This window comes from Aspergillus flavus, chromosome 2, assembly GCF_009017415.1.
Source record: "Aspergillus flavus chromosome 2, complete sequence".
NCBI classification, from domain to species: Eukaryota; Fungi; Ascomycota; class Eurotiomycetes; order Eurotiales; family Aspergillaceae; genus Aspergillus; species Aspergillus flavus.
Window position 1 is genome coordinate 1919635 of NC_092409.1, and position 10397 is coordinate 1930031.

Below are 10397 nucleotides of genomic sequence, written 5' to 3' on the forward strand. Positions count from 1 at the left end.
ATCTCTGACTATTTGACATTTTTATTTTATTTTTCTTTTTATTTAATTTTTTCCCTTGTCTTTTCCCGTTATCCGCGCCTCCCTCGCTAGGTTGCTCGATGATCGTTTTCCTGTGCTTTTCTTTTTTCTTCTTCTTCTTCTTCTTTGTCCTATCTTTGCTCTGATTGACCACGTTCTCTCGTATAAACACCAACACTATCGGTATCTACATCCTCCAACAGAGTTTCCAACAAGTCTTACGCGATAGACTGACTGATGGATTGATTGGGCATAACTAATAAAGGTCCATTTCTCTTTCCCACACGTCCCCACTTACCCTTGGCCTTGGAATCCGTGCCGATCAATTATCGCGCCCTAGTAGTGACCTACTCACTGTAGGCCTGGACTTATCTTTCAATTGACTCGTTCACATTTGCAAACGCAAATTTGTCCCATCCACTTGCCGACCCACCGGCCCTATCTTTCCAGAACTCTCGGCCTGCTTTTATATACTACAACATCTCCGCCCCCGTGGCGGTTCTTTTTCTCCACACACAGACACACACACACACACACACACACACATACACACAGCCTGGCGGAGCTCCTCTCTCTCTTTTCCATTCTTTCCTGCATTCCTCCCCGAGAGCAAAAGTGAGACACTCGATTGACAGGCACAACAAAAAGAGTCATCTGCTTCTTCCCTCGTCCTCACCCAACTGAAGATTTTTGTATTCCTGCCTCTTTCCTATCAACACCTACCACCCGCCATCTTTCAGCCCCCCCGGCGGTGGCGCTGCTACGAGAAAGAATAGGCACCGCGTGCCTGAAGTCGATATTCCATACAGAACTGCAATTCACTTGTATATAACATGTCGGACATCAAGGCGCCCTTCGTCCCTGACTATGCGTCTTACAACTGGACTGGAGCCCCATCTAACTATGACTCGCTGGCGACCAATGAGCTGGGTGGTGACTCCAGTATGTTTTCAATTGACAAATATCCGGCCTTTCTCGTGTTCGATAAGACTAATTATCTTACCAGGGGTGGAGAACGTGAACAAGTGGTTTCAATCCGGTGATCAAGCGTATATCATCGTGGCTTCCGCCATGGTCATGGTCATGATTCCCGGTCTCGGTTTCCTTTATTCCGGTCTTGCTCGCCGTAAATCAGCCCTGAGTATGATTTGGGCCTGTATGGCTTCTTTCTCTGTCGTCACGTTCCAATGGTATTTCTGGGGCTATTCGCTTGCATTCTCGCCCACGGCCACCAACGGATACATCGGAAACCTTCGTAACTTCGGCCTGATGAAGACCTTGGCCGATCCAAGTCCTGGCTCTGTTCTTGTGCCCAATCTCCTCTATGCCTTCTATCAGGTTGGTTTCTAGGCCTACCCACATGGGGTAAAGATGACTGACTTCGAGGTGTATATTAGATGCAATTCTGTGGTGTCACGGCTGCGATTATCATGGGAGCTGTTGCTGAACGTGGACGCTTGCTCCCCGCCATGGTGTTTGTGTTCGTCTGGGCTACGATCGTATACTGTCCCTTGGCTTGTTGGGTGTGGAATGTGAATGGCTGGGCAATGAACTACGGTGTATTGGATTATGCGGGTGGTGGTCCGGTCGAGATTGGCTCCGGTTTTTCCGCACTCGCCTATTCAATGGTTCTTGGTCGTCGCCAGGAGCGCATGATGTTGAACTTCCGCCCTCACAACGTCTCTCTCATTCTCCTTGGAACCGTTTTCTTGTGGTTTGGATGGCTTGGCTTCAACGGTGGCTCAGCCTTTGGAGCCAATCTTCGTGCCACCATGGCGTGCTGGAATACCAACCTGACTGCGGCTTTTGGGGCCATTAGCTGGGTCCTTCTCGATTGGCGCTTAGCGAGGAAATGGTCCATGGTTGGTTGGTGCTCTGGCACCATCTCGGGCCTGGTTGCAGCTACCCCGGCATCAGGATTCATTACCCCTTGGGCTAGTGTGATTCTGGGTATAGTCACTGGTATTGTTTGCAACTACTCCACCAAGGGTAAGCTCTGTTTGTCATGTCCTAACTGAACAACAATGGACTGACTGGATTTATAGTGAAATACTGGATTCGTATCGACGATTCCATGGATGTGTTAGCTGAGCACGGTATCGCGGGTATTGTCGGTCTTATCTTCAACGCGCTTTTCGCCGACGACGCGATCGTAGGACTGGACGGAGTCAACACTGGTAGCAAAATGGGTGGATGGCTGATCCACAACTACAAGCAACTCTACATTCAAATCGCCTTCATTGTCGCCTCAGCCGCCTATGCTTTCGTTGTGTCTGCCATCATTGCCTACGCCATCAATGCAATCCCCGGCCTGAAGCTGCGCGCTTCTGAGGAAGCCGAATTGCTCGGTATGGACGATGATCAGCTTGGCGAGTTCGCCTACGACTACGTCGAAGTCCGTCGTGACTATCTTGCATGGACCCCTCAGAAACACGACCAGCTCGAAGACGGCCACCATATCCCTGCCGCCGCACGGTACGGCATCGGGGAGCACAGCGAAATGATGCTTGACGGCCATACCCCCATCGGTATTGACAGTCGCGGTTGCAGCGAAGGCGACTCCGGCATCCAGGAAATCAAGATGTCCCCGGCACCTGCGCCGGCAATGGCACCCGCCCCACGTCAAGTTGCCGAACAACATCCCGCTCACGAGGGATCAATACCACCCAGTGTCGAGGAGGATGAGAAAACACAGTAATGTGCCGGGACTTTAGATCTGTTCCATTCTATGCTTTTGCGTTTTCCGTGATATCCAGCGTGCGTTTCTTTGCTTTAACCATTTTGGCTGAGCCAGAATTTTCTCTTTGTATTTGATACCTGTGGTTTGGGGTTGGTTGGAACTGGCGTTTAGGATTGATATGAGCGTGTTTCTCCATCTGTATATAATTAGAGCTTGCTTGGGGGATTTTTATCTTTCCGGATACCACATGCATAGATTTGTCAGTAAAACGTTATCTAATGACATCAATTTATCTATCCATTCAACCCTAGAAAAAGTCTCGATCGAGAGTCTGATCTGTTACCCGTGATGAATTCCTAACCCTAACCTAATTGGTTGACCGCCTGTCCATGAACGCCTACCAATACGACAGATGAAAGTATGAAGAAGATTGTCTGTTCTTCTAAGCCATACAGGGATTGTGTCTGCTTAAATACCCTACCCAGGCTTTCCTCATTGCGTTTGTTTGCTAGATTATGCCGTTGTACTCCGTAGATAAGCTTCTCAAAGCATTAGTGCAGTGAATAATTGGGCAGCTATATTCAAAAATTACTCTTCATCAATATATAACGAATTGGCAGAATTCTAGAAATTGTAAAAAAAAGCAAAGGAGAACAAAGAAAGAAGGGAGATATTTCCTTTTTTCTATAACCGAGCCTGGAAAGTTGCAATGCTTAAACATGTTTGAAAAATATACAATATTAAAGTACTCGTTGGTAAGGTGATGTCAGTCAGCTTACCACTAAACTAGTATTGAGTGCCCTGTCGTCTCACCATTCCTCGAATCCTTGTCCGTTCTTCTCGGTTCAGTTTCTCGACTACTTCGGCCGTCTCGCCTCCACGTATAACATCCTCCCATTCGTCGTCATCCATGCCCATAATCAACGTCATTTGCATGCAACGAGCAAATGACTCCCGGTGGCGGTATCTTCCCGGTGCCCCGTGTGTGCCACCGACATCCACTGCTGCGCTAGCAATTCCCGAAACGTCTCGCTCAAGTCGTGTGGCGCCCAGTGCGTTGACACGACCTTGATACGACCAGAGTCGCTTTTCCAAGAGTCGGGAAAGATAAGCTACCGTGATACTTAAGAGGCGGTCAAAGGCAGACGTGGTAAGTATACGGGATATTGGGAGAAGAAGTTCAGTCCAACTGGCTGCAAAACGCGGTCGGACAAGTTCCGCACGGCTGGCATTGTCATCCGCATCCTCGTCGCGGTCGTACTCATGGTACGAAGTGCTGGTGGGGTCATTGTCATCTCCGGGTTGATAATCGATATCTCGGAACGCGTCTGCTAAAATGGGTCGCAGACGATGCTTGATGACGTTGTTGAACACTACTTGGATGCCATCGGACAGAAGGTCGTTGACCTTAGACTCAAAAGATGATGATAGGGCTTGCAGCGTCTGCGCTGCGAGCTTAGCATCTGCATTGTTAGGAAAGAGGGAATGCAATTGGTCCGTCTCTTCAGTCTGCCCGTCGGGACCAGTTGTGGTCTTCCTGGTTTCGGTATGAGTTTGCACGATGCGTCGAATGTAATCAACGGCTACATCCAGATTGTTGACCAAGACTAGAAAAGAGACTATCAGATGCTCTGGGGGTTGAGCTCCTTGTACCGATGCTCTCGGATAGCATTCGTCCCGCATTTTCCGTTGTGTCATCCCAATGAAATCTGAGCCTAGCACCCGAGACAGAGTCGGCACTACATTGGTAACCACTGTGATCTGCGACGTTGCAAGTGATTGCTGTAGGACCTTGTTGACTATATACATGATGTCATCGACGGCCGAGGTGATATATGGCGGGTCAGCCTTCAGCGGCCTCTGCGGGTTTAATGTCAGGCCAGTGGGCTGTTCATCTAGCTGGAATGCCTTCTCCACTGTCCGACGGAAGAAGAAGGTGGTCATGGTATTGAATGGAGATATAAGTCGGTCATTGATCTTTTTCGATAAAGTGGATTCCTTCAAGAATTGAGGCGGTGTAAACAGATTATCGTCTTCACCAGGAGCCTGTGGATGTTAGCTGGCAAAAACCATAAAGGCTCACATATGACCCACATTGCATGTTTCTGCCAAGAATCGGCAATATAGTGACCAACGACCTAGCATAACCGCCATTTCATTCAGTAATCCGTCGACCTCTTTCATGTCAACACCCTCATCCTCAGCTGTTGAAGCCCCGTCCCGAGTTGCAGGGGAGTTCGACCGTGGTGTGGCGCTGCGCTGAGGGGGGAGAAAGCTTTGTACTAGGAAAGTAAACGCATATGATTTGATGTCAGTCAGCTTGCGATCTACATGTCTCTCATCACCCCAGGTGTCGAGAATGATACCGCCTTGGACATCTGCCTCAAGTTGTAGTCGCTCAATAACTCGGTTCATCTTTCTCGGACCGTAATGTCGCTCTACTAGTCCCCCGTGGCCATCGACAATCTGAGCGATATGTTCAAATAATTTGGTCAGAACATTGGCGTAGAAGAAGCCATCTTTGCTTTGAGTTCCTGCCCCAGCGTTGAGGTTGGACCGCGCTCGTGACGCCACGCCCTGGCATACGTAACGCCCGTAGACGTCAAGGCCAACCTCCGAGCGGCCGATAAGAGGAAACAGCTTGAAAAACCGTGTGATCTTGGCGCCGTTATTCTCCTTGACGGCCTTATCGAATTCGCGCAAGAACAAGCCACAGAGGGATTCAGCCGCATTATCCAAGGTTACATTTGGCGGGTCCGGAACTTCCGCCGTGGGTACCATCTCAGCCGCGAAAGCTCCATGAACAACTTCTGGTGGGACTTTGGATGCCCGGTTCAGATAACTGGCTGCTGTTTCCCAATCCTGCGGGGCACCCATGGAGCCCGCGACTCCCAGTACACAGGCCTTAAGTTCAGAAACCTGTTCCACTACATCCAAAGTAGATTTTACCCTAGATTGTTCCAGATCCAGGCGGCGGACTGCGCTCGATATTCTCTCTGCGGTGGCCGCGGCCTCTGAGAGCATGCCATGGCTGATGGACCGGGTGGTGGTGGTTTGGGAGCCGAGATGCGCACGGAGCAAATCCAATCGACCCAATTCACGTGAAAAATCCTTCTGAGAGGCGACAAGGGCATCTAATCGGGCTGTCACCGACGTCTCCTGTTCGTGAAGGTGCGATAAAGTAGCCTTGATTTCCGCGAGAGAGCTGGCATTGAAGATATCGGACGAGGAGCTCGGAAGAGGTTTGCTAGAGTCTAGTGAAGGCGATGGGGCCACCGCATGTCCATTGACCTCGCCGACATTAGTTTCAGGCATTGTCCACCACGGAGGTTGCGAACGAGCGATCGACCAAAGGAAACTGGGGAATCGGGGGTGGAACGGGGGTTATTCTGGCATGTTGTTAAAAGGATGAAAGAGGAAGGCGGTGAATGAGGAATAGGAACTTGCTTGCTATTAAAGGGTAGTGAGAGTCAGACAGTCAGACGTAGGTGCCTTAGGCATTGTAAGAAAGAAGACCCGATCGGGTAAACCGTCGATTCGACGTCATTCAAGATGATTTCCCCATACAAATTTCTCTCCGCCAGGTTAGACGAAAATCATCAACCTTGGTCATTCGCGATTTAACAGAGCTACGACTTTATCCACCCTCTTCTGACTCGTCCACTTCTTTTCACAATTTCTTCGTCACCATTGGCCGCCGTCGCAGACCCCGACATCAACCCGCTAGGCCCAAATCCGGCCGTTTGCCTCACATTATGGGCAATGAACCGTCGACCTTGGTGGATGAAGACACCCCTCCTTCCGCGCTAGAAGCTCGGACCCTTGAGGCGGTCGCTAAATATATCAAAGCAAAGGATGATTGCCAAATCGTGGTAATGGTATGCCTCCCGAATTTTCCCTTCCCCCCACTATTCCGACTGACGAGGTCTACGATAGGTGGGCGCTGGGATTAGTACCTCGGCGGGCATTCCCGATTTTCGTTCCCCAGAAACGGGAATCTATGCTAATTTGGCCCATCTTGACCTGACGGATCCTGAAGATGTGTTTGACATTGGCTTTTTCAGGGAGAATCCGCGGCCATTCTACGCATTGGCGCGGGAGCTGGCCCCCGGCCGATATCGACCCACTATTGCGCATTCCTTTGTCAAGTTGCTCTATGACAAGGGTCTTTTGATGAAGCATTTCACACAAAACATCGACTGTCTCGAGCGGCTGGCAGGTGTGCCTGGGGATATGATCGTTGAGGCACATGGAAGCTTTGCAAACCAGCACTGCATCGACTGCAAGGCTGAATATCCCGAGCAACTGATGAAGCAGTCTATCAATGAAGGCGAGGTACCTCGGTGCTCCCAATGCAATGGGCTTGTGAAGCCCGATATCGTTTTCTTCGGCGAAGCATTACCGGAGGAATTCTTCCTTAACCGGACGCTTCCAGAGCAGGCGGACCTTTGCATTGTTATGGGCACTAGTCTCTCCGTGCAGCCTTTCGCTAGCTTACCAGCATTCTGTCGGGACGGAGCACCCCGCGTGCTCATTAACATGGAGCGCGTTGGTGGATTGGGATCTCGACCGGACGATGTCCTTCTTCTCGGCGACTGTGATGCCGGGGTGAGGAGATTCGCCCGCGCGCTGGGATGGGAACAGGAACTGGAGTCACTATGGGAGAGCACAAATCCTGACAAGGAGGGCCGAGATGCGGAAGAAACTCCTTCGCAGACAAGAGATGAGCGGCTGCGAGATGAAATTGAGCGCCTTACCAAAGAGGTTGACCGCACTTTAGGTATCTCAGATGCATACCAACAACGAGTCCGGCAGAATCTAGATCGACATAGTAATGGAATAGAGAAGAAGGCCCTAACCGAGGAGCGGCGAAGGAGTTACGAAGGTCTGGCACATGTATTTCCCCATTTAGCGCGAGAGAAGAAGCAGCCATCTGTCATTTAGATGTAAGAATCATATGACCCTATGCATTGGTGGCTCGGGTGGATGGCGTTGTTGGTAATATTATTATTTATTGATTTGATTGATTTTGTGGCTTGATGGTCTAAACCTTCTAACGGGGTTATGCTTTTTCTTTTATTTGACCCTGTACGGAGTAGTTTTACCGCGAAAAGGAGAGAGAGAGAGAGAGATGACTGTCCGGTTTACTTATGACTATTATTATTCATACTATTATTTTATTAGGGTGAGAATGAAGAGAGTTCAAATGGACTATTCTATACCGTATGTTCTTTCGTACCCAACAAACTTCTTGTAGCCCTAACCTGTCAAAATGATACGTCACTGGATTGGACTTTCACCGATGTTTGGGGATGTGGGAAATGCGGAGAGTTTGAATGCCTTGCGGGGTTGTTCTAACACGGTTTGAACTTTGTGACCATGAGAGAAAGAAGAGAAGAAAAGAAAAAAGAAAAAGAAAAAGAAAAAGGGACCGGGGATCGAATAAAACGTGGACTCGAAAGAGAGAAACAAAATACCCAAACAAGGACCGGTGAGTTCACCTCTTGCGGGGCTCTGGTCTTGAATTTTCTTGGGTGATGCGTATTTTAGGGTCAACTTGCTGCCTGCCCCACGCCCAAGCGCTGATATCATACAACTAACTCTCTGACCTTCCCCAAACGCTTCCTCCCTCCCATTTCTCTTCCCTGTTAACTTTCTCTATACTCGCCTTTCACTTTCTCAACCACATCGTATTGTCTTCCCCTTGACACTCAACTAAAATCATCACAATGGTTGGAATTGGCCCCAAACGTCCCCCATCCCGCAAGGGTGAGTTTGTTATCATTATCAGCAATGCCCCGCTACGGGTTTACCGATTCGGCTTCTAATCGGCATCCCGTCTACAGGATCGATGCATGAGCTGCCCCAGAACCTGTTGGAGCAGATCAAGCAATTCGAGGACATCTTTACCGTGGACGGCGCCAAACTCAAGCAGATTGCGGACCATTTCGTGAAGGAGCTCGAAAAGGGTGGGTTTTAACTGGTCGTTTCGGCTGAGGTTGAAGGCTGATCGATAGCGGATTAGGTCTAAGCGTCGAGGGGGGTAACATTGTGAGTTTTTATCTGGATACTTCACTTCACCCTTTATAATCCAAAGATTAATTCGTCTCTCCAGCCCATGAATGTGACCTGGGTCATGGGATTCCCCGATGGCGACGAGCAGGGAACCTTCCTCGCTTTGGACATGGGCGGTACTAATCTGCGTGTCTGTGAGATCACTTTGACGGAAGAGAAGGGCGCTTTCGACATCACCCAGTCCAAGTATCGTATGCCGGAGGAGTTGAAGACGGGTACAGCGGAGGAGCTTTGGGAATACATCGCCGACTGTTTGCAGCAGTTTATTGAATCCCACCACGAGAATGAGAAACTGTCTAAACTGCCATTGGGCTTTACCTTCTCCTATCCTGCTACACAGGAATACATTGATCATGGTGTTCTCCAGCGTTGGACAAAGGGTTTCGACATTGACGGAGTAGAGGGCCAGGATGTTGTGCCCCCATTGGAGGCAATCCTCAAGAAAAGAGTACGTTTACTGGAACTGAGCCAGAGCTGGAAGGCTAACTCCACTCTAGGGCCTTCCTATCAAAGTTGCTGCGTTGATCAACGACACTACGGGCACCCTGATCGCCTCTTCTTACACCGACTCAGATATGAAAATTGGCTGCATTTTCGGCACTGGTGTCAACGCCGCCTACATGGAACATTGTGGCTCGGTTCCCAAGCTTGCACACAAGAATCTACCCCCAGACATGCCCGTGGCCATCAACTGCGAGTACGGTGCCTTTGACAATGAGCACGTTGTTCTGCCCCTCACGAAGTATGATATCATCATCGACCGCGACTCCCCTCGCCCAGGACAACAAGCTTTCGAGAAGATGACTGCAGGTCTTTACTTGGGAGAAATATTCCGTCTAGCCCTCTTGGATCTGTTGGAGACGAGGCCTGGTCTGATTTTCCAGGGCCAAGACACATCCCAGCTCCGGAAACCTTACTTGCTGGACGCGTCCTTCCTCGCAGCTATTGAGGATGATCCGTACGAGAACTTGCAGGAAACTCAGGAGCTCATGGAGCGCAAGCTGAACATCAAGGCCACCCAGCAGGAGCTGGAAATGATCCGTCGCTTGGCGGAGTTGATCGGCACTCGTGCAGCTCGTCTGTCGGCGTGTGGTGTGGCTGCCATCTGCAAGAAGAAGAACATTGAGTCTTGCCATGTGGGCGCCGACGGCTCTGTCTTTACGAAATATCCCCACTTCAAGGCCCGTGGAGCACAGGCTCTGCGCGAGATCTTGGACTGGGCACCTAACGAGAAGGACAAGGTGGTCATCATGGCTGCTGAAGACGGTTCTGGTGTTGGAGCGGCTCTTATTGCTGCATTGACATTGAAGCGGGTCAAGGCAGGCATCAGCTGCGGTATCCGAGATATGGCCGATATGCAGAGTCTCATTTAATATGTGGGCATTGTCGACTTTATCTGACTCCGAGTGTTAAACATTGGAGATGCATCTTCATCTCCTTTCTTATTTCTTTTTTTCTCTCTGAGGGGATGTCAATATCAACACAAGGCACATGGCTCGGTTTACAACATAGACCGATGGGGTTTTTATACGGGACAGGCGAGTAATAAAAAAGAAAGGCGAAAGATAGCTAATTTATTATACACATTAACATATGGGAATTGACTTACGGTTTAAAGAAACTA

At 49.7% G+C, this 10397-nt stretch overlaps 4 protein-coding genes across 4 annotated transcripts; 3 read left to right on the plus strand and 1 right to left on the minus strand.

Moving 5' to 3' along the window:
• The first annotated feature begins 541 nt into the window (after positions 1-541).
• Positions 542-3007, plus strand: F9C07_2127334 (ammonium transporter AmtB-like domain-containing protein). The gene is made up of 4 exons (XM_041289444.2): positions 542-960; positions 1025-1356; positions 1416-2007; positions 2064-3007. Exons 1-4 carry the CDS (start codon positions 852-854, stop codon positions 2714-2716), a joined length of 1686 nt encoding a protein of 561 aa, XP_041142477.1. The 5' UTR covers positions 542-851; the 3' UTR covers positions 2717-3007.
• Positions 3008-3484: 477 nt separating this feature from the next.
• F9C07_10063 (COG4 transport protein-domain-containing protein) lies at positions 3485-6013 on the minus strand (the record flags this gene model as incomplete). Its single annotated transcript, XM_041284620.1, has 2 exons — positions 3485-4744; positions 4793-6013. The coding sequence occupies 2 exons, from the start codon at positions 6011-6013 to the stop codon at positions 3485-3487; spliced, it is 2481 nt and encodes an 826-aa protein (XP_041142478.1).
• A 440-nt stretch (positions 6014-6453) lies between these two features.
• Positions 6454-7642, plus strand: F9C07_10064 (NAD-dependent deacetylase sirtuin-2; the record flags this gene model as incomplete). The annotated part of the gene is made up of 2 exons (XM_041289445.1): positions 6454-6576; positions 6635-7642. 2 exons carry the CDS (start codon positions 6454-6456, stop codon positions 7640-7642), a joined length of 1131 nt encoding a protein of 376 aa, XP_041142479.1.
• Positions 7643-8235: 593 nt separating this feature from the next.
• Positions 8236-10396, plus strand: F9C07_2277218 (hexokinase-domain-containing protein). The gene is made up of 5 exons (XM_041289446.2): positions 8236-8467; positions 8545-8667; positions 8724-8749; positions 8814-9221; positions 9271-10396. Exons 1-5 carry the CDS (start codon positions 8428-8430, stop codon positions 10144-10146), a joined length of 1473 nt encoding a protein of 490 aa, XP_041142480.1. The 5' UTR covers positions 8236-8427; the 3' UTR covers positions 10147-10396.
• The last annotated feature ends 1 nt before the right edge of the window (position 10397 follows it).